Source organism: Fomitopsis serialis (genome assembly GCF_022376445.1).
Source record: "Fomitopsis serialis strain Sig1Antser10 chromosome Unknown B0H18scaffold_55, whole genome shotgun sequence".
NCBI lineage: Eukaryota > Fungi > Basidiomycota > Agaricomycetes > Polyporales > Fomitopsidaceae > Fomitopsis > Fomitopsis serialis.
In genome coordinates, this window is record NW_025955015.1 from 131389 (window position 1) to 149780 (window position 18392).

At 55.8% G+C, this 18392-nt stretch overlaps 9 protein-coding genes across 9 annotated transcripts; 4 read left to right on the forward strand and 5 right to left on the reverse strand.

Moving 5' to 3' along the window:
* Positions 1-130: 130 nt before the first annotated feature.
* Positions 131-1491, reverse strand: B0H18DRAFT_956345 (nucleotide exchange factors-like protein; the record flags this gene model as incomplete). Its single annotated transcript, XM_048042450.1, has 6 exons — positions 131-305; positions 367-699; positions 768-943; positions 1006-1139; positions 1195-1222; positions 1276-1491. The coding sequence occupies 6 exons, from the start codon at positions 1489-1491 to the stop codon at positions 131-133; spliced, it is 1062 nt and encodes a 353-aa protein (XP_047891234.1).
* A 1892-nt stretch (positions 1492-3383) lies between these two features.
* On the forward strand, positions 3384-4094 carry B0H18DRAFT_1018575 (uncharacterized protein). The gene has a single exon (XM_048029384.1). It carries the CDS (start codon positions 3481-3483, stop codon positions 3859-3861), a length of 381 nt encoding a protein of 126 aa, XP_047891235.1. The 5' UTR covers positions 3384-3480; the 3' UTR covers positions 3862-4094.
* A 1821-nt stretch (positions 4095-5915) lies between these two features.
* B0H18DRAFT_522785 (uncharacterized protein) lies at positions 5916-7116 on the forward strand. The gene is made up of 2 exons (XM_048038441.1): positions 5916-6307; positions 6370-7116. Exons 1-2 carry the CDS (start codon positions 6062-6064, stop codon positions 6916-6918), a joined length of 795 nt encoding a protein of 264 aa, XP_047891236.1. The 5' UTR covers positions 5916-6061; the 3' UTR covers positions 6919-7116.
* On the forward strand, positions 6652-7783 carry B0H18DRAFT_522819 (uncharacterized protein). Its single transcript, XM_048038442.1, has 2 exons — positions 6652-7664; positions 7723-7783. Exon 1 carries the CDS (start codon positions 6918-6920, stop codon positions 7497-7499), a length of 582 nt encoding a protein of 193 aa, XP_047891237.1. The 5' UTR covers positions 6652-6917; the 3' UTR covers positions 7500-7664; positions 7723-7783.
* A 1188-nt stretch (positions 7784-8971) lies between these two features.
* Positions 8972-9638, reverse strand: B0H18DRAFT_1018577 (uncharacterized protein). Its single transcript, XM_048029385.1, has 4 exons — positions 9468-9638; positions 9314-9416; positions 9174-9252; positions 8972-9119 (listed from the first exon to the last, which is right to left on the reverse strand). The coding sequence occupies exons 1-4, from the start codon at positions 9480-9482 to the stop codon at positions 9104-9106; spliced, it is 213 nt and encodes a 70-aa protein (XP_047891238.1). The 5' UTR covers positions 9483-9638; the 3' UTR covers positions 8972-9103.
* Positions 9639-10948: 1310 nt separating this feature from the next.
* Positions 10949-13713, reverse strand: B0H18DRAFT_1018582 (ornithine-oxo-acid aminotransferase). Its single transcript, XM_048029386.1, has 13 exons — positions 13585-13713; positions 13480-13558; positions 13266-13310; positions 13155-13205; positions 12549-12702; positions 12398-12501; positions 12139-12327; positions 11992-12082; positions 11839-11929; positions 11704-11785; positions 11378-11644; positions 11232-11322; positions 10949-11179 (listed from the first exon to the last, which is right to left on the reverse strand). Exons 1-13 carry the CDS (start codon positions 13607-13609, stop codon positions 11117-11119), a joined length of 1332 nt encoding a protein of 443 aa, XP_047891239.1. The 5' UTR covers positions 13610-13713; the 3' UTR covers positions 10949-11116.
* A 143-nt stretch (positions 13714-13856) lies between these two features.
* Positions 13857-16034, reverse strand: B0H18DRAFT_1018609 (DHHC palmitoyltransferase-domain-containing protein). The gene is made up of 10 exons (XM_048029387.1): positions 15684-16034; positions 15564-15622; positions 15473-15505; positions 15240-15417; positions 14956-15179; positions 14874-14904; positions 14670-14823; positions 14465-14620; positions 14268-14401; positions 13857-14208 (listed from the first exon to the last, which is right to left on the reverse strand). The coding sequence occupies exons 1-10, from the start codon at positions 15931-15933 to the stop codon at positions 14099-14101; spliced, it is 1329 nt and encodes a 442-aa protein (XP_047891240.1). The 5' UTR covers positions 15934-16034; the 3' UTR covers positions 13857-14098.
* Positions 16035-16242: 208 nt separating this feature from the next.
* On the forward strand, positions 16243-16660 carry B0H18DRAFT_879512 (uncharacterized protein; the record flags this gene model as incomplete). Its single annotated transcript, XM_048040701.1, has 2 exons — positions 16243-16442; positions 16540-16660. The coding sequence occupies 2 exons, from the start codon at positions 16243-16245 to the stop codon at positions 16658-16660; spliced, it is 321 nt and encodes a 106-aa protein (XP_047891241.1).
* Positions 16661-17155: 495 nt separating this feature from the next.
* Positions 17156-18392, reverse strand: B0H18DRAFT_1121042 (defective in Cullin neddylation protein 1; the record flags this gene model as incomplete). Its single annotated transcript, XM_048034258.1, has 7 exons — positions 17156-17217; positions 17283-17337; positions 17406-17602; positions 17677-17810; positions 17875-18043; positions 18104-18252; positions 18349-18392. The coding sequence occupies 7 exons, from the start codon at positions 18390-18392 to the stop codon at positions 17156-17158; spliced, it is 810 nt and encodes a 269-aa protein (XP_047891242.1).

Consider the following 18392-nt stretch of genomic DNA (forward strand, 5'->3'; position numbering starts at 1 on the left):
CAAAGTGGCCTTCTCTGGCCGCCAAGTGGGTGTATCGATGATCTAGCATCGAAGTGAATTACAGTACCCGTATGTATAGTACACCGGTTCGATATGGCTACAACGTATCGTCAGGTCATGCATGACATTACTATGCTATAGCTTGCTTGAACGCCGTCAGCTCGTCCGTCGTCAGCCCCCACTTCTCAGCAAGCTTCGGCTCACTGCCCGCCTTGTCCGTCTCGTCCTTTACATGTGCGCGCAGGTCGGTCTTCTGCTGCGCGGAGAAGCGGCCGTCGCACGACGTCGCGTAGGTGTGTAGTGTCCTACAACAACGCGTTAACCAATAGCCCCGAGGCACGCTAGGTGTGCCGCAACAAATCTCACCTGATCACGTTCTCGTCGAAGTCGGCGTCCCCCTCGCTCTCGCCGTCAGGGCCGTATGGAACGGGGGAAGTCACCGCCGAGACGAGCGACTGCAGGATGCCATGCTCCTCGAGCGCTTTGAGCGCCGCCGGGGAGGTTGAGATTGAGGAGGGGTCCGATAGCATGGACGCATGCGAGTTCGGGTGGACTGGACCGCTGGGCGGTTGCGTGTCCGATGAATGGATGGCAAGCCCGGTGCTATTCGATCCGGCGGATGGTGCGGGTGCGGGTTGCGAGACGTGCGTCGTGGGGATGATAAGGGTGTTTAGGAGGAAGGCAGTTTTGCGGCGGACGCTGATATCGGAGTCTATCAGGTTCGGTGTGAGCTCATGTTGTAGTAGAAGGGCTACGGGACATCTGACCTTCGAGAGCCGCTTTCAGGACTTGCCAGCCACCCGCTTCGTCGAACTGCTTGACGGCAGCGGAACTGAGCCTCAACAGTGCCGAAAGAGCGTATACGGCTTTTGAGCGCAGTTCGGCGATTGACGGATGGATTGAGGAAGGTGAGCAACGTCGGCATCGGCGACAGAGCGAGGTACTGAAGGTAATAATAGCTAATGAGCAACGCTTCATCAAGCAGCATAATGCAGCGACACTCACCGCGCTTTGTGCAGACGGGTTGTTCTGAATGGCAGTACCGATAACCCAGAGTGTCTGCATCTTGATTCCCTCGGTTGTATTTGGTGACTTCAGTAGATTGTGAAGGGGCTCCCACATCTTCATCTTCTCGATGTCTGCAACGACAACGTAAGACGAACGCCGTATGCAGACGGTCATAGGTGTGCTCACTGTTCGCATTGTCGATCTGCTCAACGAGCTGCACGTATGCTCGTCAGTACATCATTTCGAGGTCAAGGCATGTTCACTCACCATCTCGAGATTATCCAGAGCTTGTATCCGCTCGTCCTCATCCTTGCTTTCGTCCGTCGCGATGGCCAAAGCCTCCTTCATCAACTCCGAGTCTGGCTTCCCAAGGATAGCATCTATGATTCCGGGGTCCAAATTCTGGACCGATCGCGGCGGTGGCGGTGGTGCACCCTCATTGTTCGTCGAGTGCTCGATACTCCAGCGCAAGAGGCTCTCCATGGTTCTCCGTTATGATGCTGGAGTTCGTTGTGAAGTCTCTGTCGTGCTTTCTGTGTTGTGAGTGAGGGGGAAAGGTTTTAAGAGCGTTGTGGTGAAGTGAAATATATTGGGAGGGGAAGATGCTCGAAGCTTCACGCCGTTTGGAGAAAAGGATCGGGCATACCTCGGCTATTGTCGATCGTGGCAGCGATCTTCAGCCACTGACAGATCAAGGGAGATGCCGACGTCTGTCGGCAACTCGCGCCAGCGATTTTGTCGCGTCGTTGCGTCGACAGCTCTTGTCTTGGTTCTGTCACTGCGTCGTACTGTAGGTCAATTTCTTTGACGCGTTTATTCGTGATCGGTGAGTATCCTGCTTGCATTCGTTCTCAAGTGATGAGGCAAATCGCCATGTACTTTCTATCCGAACTCAATGTAGACACCAGTCTATCTAGTTTCAGCCTTGGCTGACTTCTTCGTTTTTGATTGTCCTTACCGTCTTGGGCTTGTCACTGACCATTCCAATAACAGAGGCCTCGCGGAGAAGATTTAACACGTTGGAAGACCGGCGCAACGTCGCAGTGGGTGAGTCACGCATCTTCACCTTGGATACCCGGATGAGATTTCTTTCGATGGGCGGACAAAATGCACTCTGCCTACACCAAAGTCTCCCAATGTACAAAGCGGAGATGGGCACGGGTGCTTGTTGAAATGCATCGAGTACCTGACTTGCTGGATGTTACGTGTATGCTGCGTGCGGTCGTGCTCATGCGGCTTCATTACAGGTCATTAAACTTGATTTTCATTGAATGAAAAGCGGTAGAACGTGCGATCCATGTATAGTGCACGTACCGCCTGTACCTGTGTAATACGTAGCTATAATGAATTGAGTGCAACTTCCTCCACATGCGCACGCCGTTCGTCGCCCGCGTGATTGTGCCGGTGGATGGTCTCAGTTGGTCAACTGTGCAGCCTCATGATCCCTACCCGCATCCTCGCCTGCGAAGGGGATCTTCTCAAGAAGCTCATTCTGCGATTGAACATCATCTTGACGACATCTCGCACTGTACATAACCGCGACAGCACGACATGAGCTAGAGCGAGGACCACGCCCGTCGGCAGCCCAGGCCCATGATTGATCCTGCGGACACCTACCGCGTCCCCTGACCGCTGAGGCTGACCCCGCTCCAGCTTCCTTCCTCCCAGCCATAGCGACCGCTTCGCTCATCTCTTGCGCACGTTCATAACTCGGGCCACCGGTGTCATGGGCCTTGGACGAACTGTCATCGGTGCTGCCGTCGCGTCGTGGATGCGATCCTCAGCGAAAGGCAAGGAACCTGCAGTCCAGAGACAGAGGACGAGATGTCGCGCAGACCGCTGCTCAGTCTCTCGCTGCCGCCAAAACAGTCGTTCGGTTCGGCTGCCCCGCCTCCGGCGTATGGCTCGACGTCGAGACAGGCGAGCTCGAGCATCCATAGCAGTCCCGAGCGGTACCGGAGAGATAGCCAGTTGGGCCGGGTGCCCGAGGAGGGTCGACTGGACGACTTGGATGAAGAGGAACTGGACCTGGAGGGCGGGGATACTACATTGGTACGTGTCTACATGGTTTCGGTAGGTTGATATTCTTCTCATGCTCTTTGCCTTTGCCAGGATCATACAAGCGGAAGCTTGCGCTGTACGTTTTCGTCCCGCTAAGTTCTCTGCTCGCGTTTGTGCTCCTTGCTACGCTTCCGCCACTCGTCTGGCCCAACGAATCGGATCCTCCCAGCGATTCAAGCTATCCCAGACACTTCCATTCGCCGCTACCCGAGCTACTCGTCTCGATATCGTTGTGGACTCTATCCCACCATCTCCGCCTCCCCCTCTTCACCATCACTTCTTCCCTCTTCTCTTCACCTATCTGGAACACGCTTCTATTCAACGTCCTCCATGTCCTCTCAGCCAGCTTCTCCGCCTCTCCGCGTTCCCCATCCTCGGCGTCCGGCACAGGATGGACTACCCCCTGCCGACATGGAAGGACCTGCCTTCTCCCGGGTATGGTGGATCGCCCTGGGATGGGCGCTCGCCGACGTCGCCGTAGGGGTCACGCAGGGCTACGAGCAGCTCGCGCTGTATCGCGAAGTCATGGTCCCGGAGGACAGTGTCCGGGACGTGCTTGTGCGGTGGAAGAGCGGGCTTAGTGGGCTCGGCGGGGGCAGCCGCACTTCGTCAGATGACGCCCTGCCGCTCAGCCCGCGCGCGGTGGAAGCCCGCGAGAACGGGGAAGTCACTGCCAAGCCGAGAAGCATCGACGACGCTATCAAGCTGGCCGTGGACAAGGATCTGGAGGAGATCGTGCGGCTGAAGGATAGGGAGGAGCTTGAGGAGATATACGGGTACCTCCCATTGTGAGCGGGTGTTCGTTCGGACCACTTGTCACTGACATGGCGATTGACTGCAGCATATCCCGGTCTTCGTATCGTGCCTCCAACGCATCGACTCTATCCTCCTCTCTCTGGGACACACCCTCATCCTCGCCGGGACCTACCTCCGGTCTCCGCTATCCTTCCCTGACATTGATCTCCCACCGATTTACAGGAGTTATCCTTTTGCCATAGGTTTCCCCTTGTTGTATTGGTGCACCTTTCCCTCGCGCTCCTCCACTCACCTGTCCTCCTGCCTCGCGTCGGAGTACACACTATGGCGTACGTCGGCTTTCTGGTCGGTCTCGGTATTACTTTTGCCGGTCTTGCTCTCTGGGGTGCCTTGTCATAGTCACTATCCGCACTACTGACTTGCTTACCTGTTGACATACGTGTTTTATCTCATTCTGGACCGATAGACACTTCAGATGCTTGGTGTGGAAGTGTGGCGATCGACGTCACGGCAGAATTAAGCTTTTGTTGGGAGAGATCGTGTGAGTGTCTCGGAGAATCTGGTTGCCTTGCAACCCACTGCCCTTCCCCGCGTTGCACATGGTTCGTCCTGGGACTGCCTCGTCTGCCGTGGCCGCCGATCCATTCCTTCCACCAATTCATGAGTTCTATTCATCAGGCTGAACCTGCGCGCCGGTCTCGACCCCTCCTCCTATCCCTGTGCTTGAACAGGCTTAAAGCCGCAGCGGGGAAGTTGACGTGTATCCCAAAGAGGTCTGGATTACGTCTTGCGTTCCTAGGAAATGTCCCTCGCAACCCGGCATCGGTAGCGCTGCCGCGATTGGGCATGCGCAGTGCCCGTAATATGCTTCAAGCGTGAGCGCCTTGGCCTGCCACGGCAAGACAACCTGCCCAGACAAGTTGAACCTCCCGCACGAACAGCCCCGCCATCCAGCTCCCGTCCGCAGTGCCGAGTGCTCGCCAGCCTTGGTCGATGGGGACACGAGCGCAGTCTCATTTGTCACGCTCTAGCTGCACTCTCGCCCCCGCAACCGTCTGACAACATCGCTATGGCAGCCCTGTTTCTGCACCAGGCCCTATTCTCGGAAAGCTCGGTCGCGCAGACCGCAGCCACCGCGACGTCCTCCTCCGCACGCTCGTCATTCGCGCAGGACCGACGGCTGTCTGCGGTCTCGTCGGTCACCCTTCGCACCGCGTCCAACTCGGATCACTCGCACCCCACGGAGCCGCTTCTGAACCCACCGGATTCGGAGGTTCTCCCACATACCTCGATCTTCTGGCGAGACAACCTAGACATCCAGCCAGCCCTGGCACCCAGCGGATGCTGCGCTCCGTCTTGAAGGAGACCCTCTGACAGCGACTGAGCGGAGAAGCCATCGGGAGCGTCGGACACGGAGACGGCTGCGTAGACTGAGGTGGACGAAAGCGTCGTTGCTCACTGTGATAGGTGAGTGCTACGCCCAATCGACCATGCGTTCTATTCGAGGCTGCCCGGCGATACGCCTTACGCGCTTTGAATACTTTCGACGGTCTCATCCGGAGCGAAGCGATGTACAGAAGCTCGCGCGTGGATCCTACACGAAGCTGCTAGCATGACAGGTTCGTCCAGAATGACACCTATTGGAATCCTGCCTGTCTGTGCTGTCACAGTGACAGGACAAGGTGATGCGGAGCGCTCCATCATACGAACGACCGTCTAGCCAAGAGGGAGATCCTGCGCGTTCAATCTGATCCCAGAAACGGTGCTTCCTGTTGGCCAATTGATCTCTGTTCGATTATGATCCACTGGCCATCAGAACGAAGACCAGAGGATCACACTTCGACAGGGTGATGTTGTGCGACGTGATGTCTGTATTGGCCATTCAGAACAAAGCAGACGCACACGGCGCTTGTGATGGTGATATGTTGGTACCCCGCGAACGCATGCACCTTCCGACAAGGGTGGTTGCGTTAGGCAGTGGATTCACCCGCTCTTTACTCGTTTGCGCGACCGCCCGTGAATAAGCAATGCTCACCGTTAATTGATTGTAGGTGCATGGACGGCGTACAACACCATTCGTTACTTCTGGCATTCACGACGTACCCTTACCATGAGCGGCAATTAATCTGCTCTCCCTGGGGACGTCTACAGCGTTTTCCCTACATTCATTCTCATTTCGCTGCTCGTAGGCGCCTTCGCCCCTCACATCGGCTGGACAGACAGACCGAACGCTCCCATGCTGTGTGCAAGTTATCTTAACTTATTTGTCGTCTGCTCTGCTATTCGGCCCTGCCGTCGTCAACTTTGCTTTCGTTTTCGTATGGAGACATACATCAAATTCCCTCAATACACTCGCCCACCGCTGTCGCTGGGACATCGACGTGTTCTGGTCAGGACTGGCTCGCAGTGCAACGTGTCCCCTTCGTGGGCCGAGTGGCTCGCGGGGTCCGTTGTCCGCTTGATACTCACGCTCGCAGTTCTCGTACGTACTCTTTACCCAACGACTTCGCAGCTTCTCAGTAATGAATCCGTCACCAATTATAGATCGCATATCACCTGACAGCCTACCACTATGACATCACCCGCCAGCCTTCCCGCAGGCGGCGCCGCTCGCGTCCACGGTCAGGCTCTTCATTGCCGTCGGTGACGCCGATGTCGGTGTCGACGGCAACCCACCACCCAATGTCGTCCACATCGACGCCCTTGTCCCCCGTTTCGCTCTCGCAAGTCGGCCGGCCTCCGTCGATATTAACGTCCGAAGGTCACACGACAGTTGAGAGCCACTCTAGCGCGGGGGATCACCGGCCGTTGCGCAGCTCTCGGTCTCGCATCAACGCAGAGAGCTTCCTGCCAGTCGATCGAGGGAAGGCTTCGCATCCCCGGCCCTCTCGCCCACCCGCAGCGAGAAAGACCGCTCCCCTGCCGCGTCAGGCTTTTCATCGCCTAATCTATCGGACGAGGACCTCTCCTCGTCCCTTGGGGCTGACAGGTTCGGCCGCCCTCTCCGGAGAATACCTGGCAACTACACGTTCCCTGGAGCCCCGGACGCGCCGTCTGAGACCGACACAGCGGGAGAGCCTCCACGCGACGTGATGTCGGACAATGAGCTCCACAGCTTTGTGGACCGTTTCCGGTCTCTCGTAGATCAAATCACACGAGAGACCGAGGATGGGATTGCACTTACCCGGAACGACAGCACGGGGTACTACGCCTCCCCCTCGTCTCATGATATAGAGAACCTTAGACCAAGCCATCGCTCACCCTTCCCCTCTGAGGACGACGATGACTACGTACCTGTGCTCGGGAAGACCATCCACCGCATGCCGACCATAGAGTCGCTCGGCTCGCGCGAGGTGATGAGCCTCGCGACGTCGAGTATACACCGAGCGTCTCCAGGACCGTCGTACCACATGTCTCGGCCGTCGACCCGCTCGAACAATTTCAGCCTCAGCGAGGCAGGCATCGATACGCCCTCCATCCGAAGCCGTGCTAACTCACTCGACGCGGCGCTCGCGCTTGTTTCGACACCAACGACGATGGACCTTCCGGAGGACGTGTGGCCAGGCACCGTACAGCCCACAACTGGGTCCGGAGAGGTGTCGAGATCCGGGTCGCATGCAAGCAGTAGTGGCAAGAGCGAGCTTCGAGATCCATATCCGCCCGAGGGCCAGTAACGAGTTGCCTTGAAGTAGGTCTATTTCTCCCCGTGACGGACATATACGCAGCTGCTCGTCATGTTCCGTTTGCTGTGGACTTCCGAGGTACCCACCATGCTGTCGTTACGGTTGAGTAACTTACTTTTGGTCCTATGGTGCCATACCCACCGCAACCTACACGAGGCAGGTTCATGCCTGTTGCTTATTCTCGTAGAGGCTGATACGCATCTTTGTTGTCTAGTTGGCGCATTGTCACCCTGTACCTATCGATAAATGATCAGAGTCCATTGAAGACATGAAGCCTATTGAGACGTCCCGGTTTGGCCGTCAAATGATAACCCACGGAACCTCTTGGAAGCAGAATAGAGTGGTACAGTGAAGACTGCCTTGCTGTCATTTCGGTTGAGCTTGGTAATTTCCGTGACGCGCGGGCGCGGATTAGGGTCTTCCACAACACAATGCTTGAAGTCAAATGACTGCTTCTTGTGGTACTAGGGCATGTGAATTCTGTCGGTGCAAGCAGCCGTTCAACACGACATTAACCCGCGTTCATGCCGTGCGGCCTGTCGCGTCGCGTAGACGTTACGGTGAGTCTCCTCACCAGCCACAACCACTTTCGACCACCTTGGCCGGCGTACTGGCAGCGCCGAACGACATGTTGGTTGATCATAGGTACCTAATCGAAGCAGTGCTCTCCGGCGCCTGCGGGCCTGCCATCCCACACGAGGCGAACTTCATCACTCGCGCCAGGGATAACGTTCAACGCTAGAAGTGGAGTATCACCGAATCTACGATGCGGTCCTCTCTGCAATGAGGCGGTACGTACTGTAGCTTGACGTGCCGCAACCCGCACAGATTGAAAGAGTCGATAAGTCCTCCCTCCTGTGATGTGTATACTTACGCATCCCCTCTGCGCATCATCAAATCCAACAGCTGGACCCCGCTCGACAGTTGGGAACAGTTCTGCAGCACAGGTCTGTAGCGTGTATCGCACCGTCAATTCAGCGATGCCCCCTCGAGCTTGATTATCATCTATCGGCAGATAGGGTCTATGTCCGCAGGCTTGCGGATAATCGCACACAATCCGCCGCTCCAAAGGGCCTTAGGCCAATTTACGTGGAGACCTCGTCGTAAGCCTTCATTTCGGATTTTGTTGCCCAATATAACGGACTTGTGGTCGTTCAAAAAACGGGTCTTCCTCGAACCCGAGCTGAGAAGGCTGTTCTTAACTGCGATGACGTCTCCTTGCAATTTCCGGAGCACATATTGCGAACGAGTCGTGCATACACATCCGCCTCACTTCCACTGGCTGAAGACGCTGATACGGTTTCATGGTGCCAGGGGTATGCAACGCAAGTGCAGTAGTCTGTCCTTGACTCCGTGTTCCCCGAATCTTCTGGACTTCTCAGCTACCAGCTTCCGGATGGGGAGCATCCTGCTACCGTCAATCACATTTGATCCGTGGCGGAGTTCCTCAAACAACCTTCGCACCCGAGTAGCACTCGTCTGCTTGGCAAGTAACGTGTATAAGCTCATATTAGGCCTAGCTGACTGCGGCATATATAGATAATTCATAGACCCCCTTAAAGGCAAATCAAAACCATGCGCGATACGTGAGTCCCCTACTTCTGCGCCGACCTGTGAATACTTCGTCAATGGTCTGCCTGAGGTTGCAGAGAACGCAGGACGCACACTGGGACATATTCGCACACGAGACCTCGACGATTGCAATTGGCGCAAGTCGGCTGACCATCACATTTCAGCTTGCGGCCTGTTAAGAAAATCGAGCGGCTAGATAAAAAGCTGTGCATCTATCGGGGAGCAGCACCAACCTCTGCAGAAAGTGCAGGCCATGGGTGTTCGTCGAGGCACACGGGTAACGCCCTCCTGTCCATCGTTCTCTCCGTCCTGACCTTGTCCCGAAGCAGTCGTGGCCTGACATTGTCATGGGTCAGTGGTCAGACGGGAGACCAAGAAAGCTAGTACTTGTGTATCAGACATCTGAGCGGCGGATGTGTCTTGACTCGCAGGGAAGCGTTCGCGTCCTGATGTAGGCCGGGTTGTTGGAGGATGATGTAGGTATCCGACATCTCCTTTCTTATACAAGTGCGCTCCGAGGGAGGCGGTTATCTCGCCGCCGACACCGCAGAGTGCTGCTGAGATCGATTCCAATACAGATATCTGAACGCTGTACCAGTTGTCATGTGCAGTGCCGAAGTGGCTAGTTAATGACAGGGGAGCTCTGGTCTGCTTTCATGGACTCGGATCATAACATGACGAATCCGCCTGGCGTCGGTCATAACGCCTGATTCCTAGCCAAAGAAAGCATCCATCTAGTAGGCTATGATCTGTTTTAGGATGCGAAGGCGACGCAGTAGTATAGTGCGTATCAAATACATCATCTTTATCCCGCCGGGAATTGACGCCTGAGCCGTGAAAGGATGCACAGAGGCAAGCCAGTCGTTTGGTACAAAGTGTTGGGCGCGAAACAATACGATACGGTCGGCGCCCGAGTGTCTCAGCGGTTGTAGAACACAAACCAGTAATTTCATCCGCAGCCCCCAAGCTTTTGGCCTATTTCTTCCGCTTCCGTCGGTTCCGCGATGGCGTTGTTCCGGAGACATCGTGCACTCAATCAATTTGAGGTAGAGCATCACTTCGGACCCTCCTATGTGACAGTATCAAGCCAATTGAGTGATACGTGACGACCGAGCTACAAATACTAGCTTGAGCATCTCTAACGCTGGCCGACCTGCGCTACGTTCTTCATGTCTTGCATGGAATTGTGACGCACTACTAGTATATTACTCACTCTGGCGACCATTTGATTGACTTCCACCTGCTGCCCACGTTGCGGAGACGGTACCATTGGTCCTCCAGCCTTCTAGCTCGCGTTGGCTATTCTGGACCGACGATCAGGTGGCGCAGAGCCCGCATGCCGGGGGTACCACCTCCTTGTAAGTTGGATTTCCAGACTTGCTGAGGACCTTCCCAAGCCCTATTGTTGGCTTGACACGTCGGTACTCTGGATCTCCACCATCTTACGGCGTAATCTTCCTCCCATTGATAAACTCTATCTCACAACAGCGCCATCTTCGGGGTCGCATTACTGGACGCATCGGATGTTGGAACGTGTCTCGATCCGGATGGACTGTAGTAAAACGTACCATGAAGTTCCTCGGTTGGAAAGGTAGCCAGCAGTGGACATCAACAGTCCACAAGGGCCTACGTCGCTCTTCACTATCGATGTCCTTCGTCAGTGCACGATCTATTCTCACCTTCAGGGATGACACAAAGTGTCTCAGCGTCTGACACCATTACTGTGGCCCTGAGTCTGCATGTTTTCGGCAGCCCTGTCATTCGGGGATGCCATCCGCTGACTGAATGAGATCCACGGAGGACGAATTCCGTAGATATGATCGCGACGCCGCAGAGATAAACTACCCGCTCGGAAAGCATCGCGGGAATCAATGTGTCCAACATACTTTATTGTCCGCTGTGCTACACATGATGGGGTGCAGGTGCGTTACAAGAGAGGGCTAGGTAACGATACATGACATGGATGGTTCTCACTAGATTGGATGAGAAAATGCGTACTGAGTGGAAGCGGAGGTAATAGAGACTGAGATGTCCCCTCAAAGTGTCAGGGTGTCCTTGTGTCCCTTCTCGCTTTCTACCTCACCTGGAATGTTATCCAGCTGACACGGGATTATTGAAAATACGTCAACATCATTATCAAGCGCGGCTAACCTTGTCCAGGTCGTCCAGGGACGACTTGATTATCTCGACCGCCTTCAAGAGGTCATCCTCCGAGATGACCAGAGGTGGCGCAAAGCGGATGCTGTAACATGATCAACGTCTCAAGAACGTGCAGTCATCATATAGAAATATCTCACATGTTGACATGTGTGGGCTTGGCTAGCAGGCCCCTGCTCTTCAGCAGCAGGCAGAATTGCCACGCAGTCCGACCCTTGGAGCTTGCCTCCTCATCGATCACGAGAGCGTTCAGCAATCCGCGGCCGCGGACAGTCTTGATCAACGGAGACTCAATGGCCCGGATGGTTGAACGGAATTTCTCGCCAAGGACTTCTGCGCGGTTGGCTAGGTCCTCGTCGACTAACACATCTAGAGCGGTCATTGCCACCGCGCAGCCCAGAGGGTTCCTACAAATCACCGGTATGGCGATTAAGGTCAGACGGACACACTGAATGGTGCCACTCACCCTCCATAAGTGCTCCCGTGCTCTCCAGGTTGGATGCATAACATGATTTCTCTGTCAGCCAGGACAGCCGAGACAGGATATACTAACGTCGGATTTAGTCGAGACAGGGTCATGTGAGTCATGAACAAATATTACCTCCTCCAGAGAGCGCCTTGCCCAAAAGCACGATGTCAGGTCTGATCTTGTCGTGCTCATGACACAACATCTTGCCCGTTCGGCCGAGGCCCTGTGCTGAACGCTCAGTACTGCCATATATGGATACCATTGTGTTTTCCTCTGCGAACTGACCGTTTGGATCTCGTCGCAAATGAGCAAGACATTGTGTTTTGTGCAGAGCTCGCGAACTTTCGCGAGGTACCCGGCCGGGGGGACCACAATGCTGCAGCGCGATCATGAATAAGGTACCACTGACGGGTGATTGCGGCCGACACGTACCCAGCCTCCCCTTGAATAGGCTCCACGAGGAACGCCGCCACGTCACTCCCGTGCAGCTCAAGTGCGCGTTCGAGATCGGATATCTTGCCGTATCGTATCGTCCTGATCTCGCCGTCATCCTCGTACGTCGGACCGACGGCTTGAAGATAGGGTCCGAATCCGCTGCGGCTCTCCGGATCCGTACTCATACTAAAAGCCCCATGCAAGAGGTCAGCCTTCCCAAAAGCTTACTCGTAGGCCAGACATGCGGACCACAGACCTGATAACGCCGATGGTTCTCCCATGGAAGTTGCCCTCAGCGCTGAGAACGATGGCCTTTCCGTCCGCGACGCCCTTCTTATTGTACGCCCATTTCCTGGATAGCTTAATGCGGTCTCAACCGCCTCCGCGCCTGTATTCATCGGAAGGACCATGTCATAGCCGAACATCTGAGTGACCTTCTGGGCAAATTGGCCAAAGATAGTGTTGTAGAAGGCACGAGAGGAGAGTGTGAGCTTCTGAGATTGCTGAATGAGGGTGTTGACGATCCGAGGGTGGCAATGGCCCTGAAAGTGAAGACGTGAGCTGGGTTTGTCCTGGGATGTACTGAAGCTCTTGATTCGGAGATCGCGGCTTGTCGCCTACCCCTAGAGGGTGCTCATCTCTGTGCTCGACTTGCCGGACAAGGCCATGGCCATCTGCTTGATCGAACAGTGGGACTCATGGACCGCACTATCATGTGACCACATGCTCAGCGGCATGCATGTTCTATGAGTCGTAGACACCTAGCGCCCCGGTGGCTTATGTAGGCTGGAAATGTAGAACAGGCGAGCGAGCAACTTTGTGGGACTTCCTCCGACGAACGGACCAAGAAGTGCGCCCTAGGGCCATTCACCCGGGTTTCACGATCGAGGGAAGTCGGATTGAGGGGAGTAACGGCACGATGGAGACGTCGGCTCACCTGATTGACAGCCCTGTAAACGTATCAATAAGCCCCGATCACAAAACGGAGGACACAGGTGGTCGAGAGCACTCACGAGTACGCAGAGAGCATATCGATGTACTCTCTACCTTCCGGATCCCATACTCTGTATTCAGAAGTGTCATCGGCGCTCACGGGCGCGGATGTCAGCGCACAAAGCACTCACTTGGCACCCTTGGCGGACTCGAACACGACCGGGAGCGGGTGGTAGCTATAGCGCGCGAGTCAGCACGCAGGCAATACGCACGCATAAAGGCGGAACGAGCGAACTGAATATCTCGGAGGCACTCCGCATGCCTGCTAATCGACGATCGCTGCAAATCGCGCATCAAGGGAAAAGCGCCTCCATCATCAGCGCCGCCGAAGAAATGACTACTCACTTGTGTGCGCCGTACTCGTGCTCGAGGCGGATTACTTCTGCTGAAGAGATATGGACCTCGCCGTTTCCGGTCTTGCGGCCTTCGAAGCTCCGTTACCTGTCGTACTGCGATCGTATGCTGCGGGGGCCATGGCTGTTGTGTCTTGAGTGAGGATAGGCTGTTGTGGTCCGCGCGGCGTCAGTGATGTGGTCAAGTTGTGGTCAAGGTGCAAGAAGCGTTCCACCTCCGCCACAATGGCTCTGGTCCGTAGCGTCCATCGGGTCACGTTTAATATTTAATACGTGCATCCAAAAAGGGAAAGTTCGGAGCGGATCTACGTCTTGTGGCTGAAGCCCTCGATCGAACCAGTTGGCATTTTTGATCCGCCATGACGGAATGGTTCTGACAGTCTTTCGTTGCAAGTCTATGACGAACGCGTAGGTAAAAGCATAATTTACATTGTGGCATTATGAAGGCGAATATGGTAATGGAACCCAGGTAGCAGTGTCCCATCCGAATACGTAGCGAGGTCATCCAGGCATATCACGCATGAAGAACCGCAGAGGCGGGCGGATCAAGATTGCACCAATGCCTCTTGCGTTGGAGGCGCACATAGGAGCGGCATGGGTAACGCCCCTATCTATTGTAGCTCGGCAGGCCACTCCCTTCGTGGTCTCCAGCGGCCCTCAGGATCATGTCGCGGGTTCGGTGTGTATGACAGGCCATCGTCAGGACTTCGGCCAATGGGCACTATCGGATTGCGCTTTCAGCAAAAAGGCCAGATGCCGAGCCTCGAAAAGACCACCCACAGAACCACTGCCATACGTGCGTTCCCATAACAGACTCCCAGTTCGCGCGGTGGCTCCCGAGCCACCATAGGTTCCCCTCATAGTCTATACGACCCCATTCTTGGTCCCATTGTTGGCGCGTGCGTCTCTTTGCGCTATCCAATGAATAAATTGTGTTAGCAAACTCACCCACGTGAAGTCGGACGCAGATGACTAACCCCAGAGCGTACCACGGATGCATTCGCGCAAGCACCCGCTTCTCTCGGTCACGGACGCTCTGCCCTCTAAGCGACTCTACAGTCGTCGTGTTGAGCATAATGAGTCGTGCTTGCGACAACAACAATGACACCGTAAATAGCACAAAGAAGGCGGACCTACCCACCCACGTCAACCAAAGCCCTATAAACCGCGACGAACACTCACAGTACAATGATGACGATCTTCTCGGGATCGACGTGCCCCGACTTCGCCTGATCAGCGACGAGGGTCGAGAACGTCCACGAACAGAACAGAAGGGCCCATTCAAGGAAGATCACGAAGAATTTGTAATTGCGAGCCCCGACGCATTGACCGATCCCTTCGAAAGTCGGGTAAGTGGGGGTACACAATCAACCAACAAGCACTCACATGGGCAGTGATGGTCGTATCTAAGGACACACTAAGCACGTTGTGAGTGAACCGTGCATCGGCCAATGATCAGGATGCCCACAGTACCACAAGCAGCACAGTGATGCGCCCTGAGAGGCTTGACGAAACCCTCCTTCCAGCAATACCGGTTCTCGGGACGGAGAACGGGGGATTCTGGAACGCGACGTGTGTTCTGTGGGACCTTGCGCGCGCTTCCGTTTTCTTGCGGCACCGGTGCATTCGGCTTCGCCACGCGAGCCTGTGCGACCGCAGGGATCGCATCGGTCATCCCCGCTTGGAGATCACCTATGGCAGTTCGTGGACATGTGCGGTTGCCTGAGGTTCGTACAGGCATCAAGGACTTACCATTCGCATGGTGCCCATTAGCAGTCTGCGGCCCGTTAGGGAGGTCGGTGGCAGTTGACTCTGGCGGCTGCTCGCCCTGCCCTGTGTACTGGTACGGCATGCCAGTCAAGTCCCGTTGCGAATCCCACCAAGCGGGCACAAAACTATTAACCACAGGTTCTGGCGCCTGCTTCACGAACTACCGCGCGGCTGCGATCAACGTGGTGGTGAACAAGCATACAGAGTGTACGTACGTCTCTCGCAAGGCCTGGTGATGTCATGACGACCTATAGCGAATTCGCGTGAGTCTATTCAGTCAGGTCTGGCTGTGACTTACGGACGCACCTTCTCATATGCCCAGAGCATCATCAAGCCCAGCACACAGAATACTACCAAGAACGCGACTGACGGAGCGCTTTCATTCAGCTTCCATCACTGCGAACCACACATGCGTTCCCAACTCACTACCCGTCCCTCGACCGCCCAAAGCACCCTCGTTCTTCCTTATCATCGGCACGCACAGTCTCCCGATGTACACATAGAACGTATACGCAACGATGCCGATTGTGATTCCGACCGCGAGTTTGAGCACGATCCACGGCATGGGCTTCTGCTTGCGCTTCGCTCGCCGCTCCCTGGAGCGCATCGCCGCTTCTTCCATGACCGCGCAGCAGTTAAACTCCTGTCGCTTGCTCTTGCCTTCATTTTGGGCCATAAGTCGTAACAGAGTCGTAAGATAGGCGGGACAAGACCCGAGTGCAGCGCGATTTACGCTCGAACGCAGCGTGGTGAACAACGGTGGTGAAGACCAAGGCGCGTGCGTAGGCGTGGGCGTTAGCGGCCGCGCCACCTTGACGCGGCACATGTGACACCCGATCAGCCTCACGCTTCACGTGATGCTATACGTGAAACGGGCGTCTAAATACTAAACGCTAAAACGCTGTTTCGTGAATCGTCTTGCTCGCTTCATCTCGACCGACGAGGCCGCCTCCACTCAACCGCGCGACAAGAGCGCGAGAACGCGATGTCGAAACGCACCCTCGTTTCCTCGTACCATTACGCTCGCTTCTCCGTCGCGCCGGCGTGCGCGGACGCATTATCCATCCGCAAATCTATCCAGGACGCGTTCACGCAGTCATTTGGCCTCGTTTCCGCCAACACGCACGTCGATGTCCTGTGGGTCGCGGACGATGGGTCGGAAGCGGTTGTCCGGCTCGCGGAGAGGTAAGAGTTGACTTATCCATGGCACGGACAGGATGCAGGCATATTGACCCTCACGCCGCACTCTTCCATTCTCCTCGGACTGGGAATCCGAACGCAGCGAGGCGACGAAGCTGCTCGCGTCCGTCACGGCTTATTCAGGACGGCCAAGACTGTCGCTCGTCAAGGAGAGCTCGTTCCTGCCTTCGCTCTTGTCTGTCCAGCCGCTCGGACCAACATAGACGTCGATTCAGGTGAGGAGATGGCTGCGGCATACTCTATATGCGCTGCTCCCCATGTGACCGCTGCTGACACACCATCATTCCTCACAATAGCACCAGCTCCTATGGCCAGAAGACGAGTGCATGTCGCAATAAGGGTGCTATAGCCGCACTCCCGGGTCGCAGGTTTCGACCGAGTTGTGACAGAAGCTTCCAGTCAAGTGTGCGGGGAAGTGCTTCTCAGAAGTTCTCTTGCGGGGATCATGCCGACACTTGTTCCCTGTGACATCTAGTCTCGGAGGTTCTACGGCGCAAGTTGCAGGGCGAAGGAGGTGCGAAAGCGGTCCTGTCCACGCTTGTTACAGTTCCGCTACATAGAGCCGGTCGCGCTCGTTAGATCCGGGTAGGGTACCATTCCTGGTATGCGATTGCGATACAGAGCTAACGTACAGCGCGCAATACGATACAACAATTTGAAACGTCTGAGGGCGGCCCGCAGCGGCAAGCCCGGTGCCTTCACGAGGATACCCGCTGCTTCGCGTACTCTACGAAGTCATCTATCGTTGACGGCCATGCAGCTGGTGCGAGTCATATCAGATGGGGTCAGAGAAGGGGCTGAAACTGCACATGGAAGTTCACTCACCTTCTGCGTCATACTTCTCGAACTTGGAGTCGATGCTCCGTACAAATTCAAGGAACTGCGCGCCCGCGCCAGAGTATCACCGTCAAGTTCATACATCCCTGAATTTCCCGAACAGAAACTCACCATCTGCCAAGTGTCCTTGCTGATACCCTTTCCGCCCTTCTCATTGAGGAACTCAAACCACCACTGTGTGTGCTCCTCCTTCCAGCCCTCTTCACCGGTCATATCCACATCGTCATCTCGTTGGACGTGTGCAAGCGCGCCACCTTGCAGGCCATGAGGAATCAGGAGCGCCCAGAACCCTTGCGCGTCCTCAAGACCTAATGTTGCGCATCACATGGGCGCGTCCCAGTCAGCCCGCGCCCATACACCGCCAGACTAGCTACCAACGCACCTAGACTCCGCTGTCCCTGTGGCCTCGAGAACTCAAACGTGTAGTTGTACACCTGCGTGAAGTACTCCGGGTCCTGCGAGAGCTTCTGCCGGAGCTGCGTCAGCAGGCTCTGCATCCCCGAAATGCTGTCGCAGCTGCGGGAGCACGAGGCCATCAGCTTCGCCGTCCTTCGCCGTCACCAGCGCAAGGACCACGCACTTGAGCCGCTTCAAGCCGTCCACCCAGCCCTTCCGCGCCCACTCGCCCATGCTTGGCGACTTGAGGTCGTACGCCACAGCCAGCCAGACCACATCCGCCGGATCCGAGCCCAGATCCCCACACAGCCTGATCGTACCGTCAACTGCGATCATGTCATCGCCGTCCGGATCTGTGCGCGGCCAAGTGTCAGTCGTGATCCCACACTGGCACCCAAAGGGGAGAGGCGCACCTTTGTACTGATCGAAGAGCTGGTTGATCTTGGTGGTGGAGACGGTGCTCCGTTGCGCACTCGCTAGTGCATTGGGATCGCCGTAGAACGCGTCGATGGCGACGTCGAGCCGCTTGTACTTCTCGAGGAAGCGTTTCGCGTCGCGGGTCCTAACCACAGGAATCGGTGTGAGCCCACCACGGACCCGGAATGCACGGTCCACTCTCGCACAACATCCACACGAATCGCGGAAATGGAGGACTCACGGAGCACCCGTTATGGCAACGAACTGGTCAACGTTCGCAGCCAT

What these genes read in the sequence shown, in the direction of transcription:
- B0H18DRAFT_1018575 (XM_048029384.1), top strand. Translation starts at nt 3,481, where the DNA reads ATGGAAGGACCTGCCTTCTCCCGGGTATGGTGGATCGCCCTGGGATGG.
- B0H18DRAFT_522785 (XM_048038441.1), top strand. Translation starts at nt 6,062, where the DNA reads ATGCTGTGTGCAAGTTATCTTAACTTATTTGTCGTCTGCTCTGCTATT. An exon ending in TACTCACGCTCGCAGTTCTC is followed by an intron (nt 6,308 to 6,369) that starts GTACGTACTCTT and finishes CACCAATTATAG; the next exon opens with ATCGCATATCACCTGACAGC.
- B0H18DRAFT_522819 (XM_048038442.1), top strand. Translation starts at nt 6,918, where the DNA reads ATGTCGGACAATGAGCTCCACAGCTTTGTGGACCGTTTCCGGTCTCTC.
- B0H18DRAFT_1018577 (XM_048029385.1), bottom strand. An exon ending in GGCCTGCACTTTCTGCAGAG is followed by an intron (nt 9,253 to 9,313) that starts GTTGGTGCTGCT and finishes TTTTCTTAACAG; the next exon opens with GCCGCAAGCTGAAATGTGAT.
- B0H18DRAFT_1018582 (XM_048029386.1), bottom strand. Translation starts at nt 13,609, where the DNA reads ATGGCCCCCGCAGCATACGATCGCA. An exon ending in GATATGCTCTCTGCGTACTC is followed by an intron (nt 12,703 to 13,154) that starts GTGAGTGCTCTC and finishes GGACAAACCCAG; the next exon opens with CTCACGTCTTCACTTTCAGG. An exon ending in CACGGGAGCACTTATGGAGG is followed by an intron (nt 11,645 to 11,703) that starts GTGAGTGGCACC and finishes GGTGATTTGTAG; the next exon opens with GAACCCTCTGGGCTGCGCGG.
- B0H18DRAFT_1018609 (XM_048029387.1), bottom strand. Translation starts at nt 15,933, where the DNA reads ATGGCCCAAAATGAAGGCAAGAGCAAGCGACAGGAGTTTAACTGCTGC. An exon ending in CACCAGGCCTTGCGAGAGAC is followed by an intron (nt 15,418 to 15,472) that starts GTACGTACACTC and finishes GCCGCGCGGTAG; the next exon opens with TTCGTGAAGCAGGCGCCAGA. An exon ending in TAATGGGCACCATGCGAATG is followed by an intron (nt 15,180 to 15,239) that starts GTAAGTCCTTGA and finishes GAACTGCCATAG; the next exon opens with GTGATCTCCAAGCGGGGATG.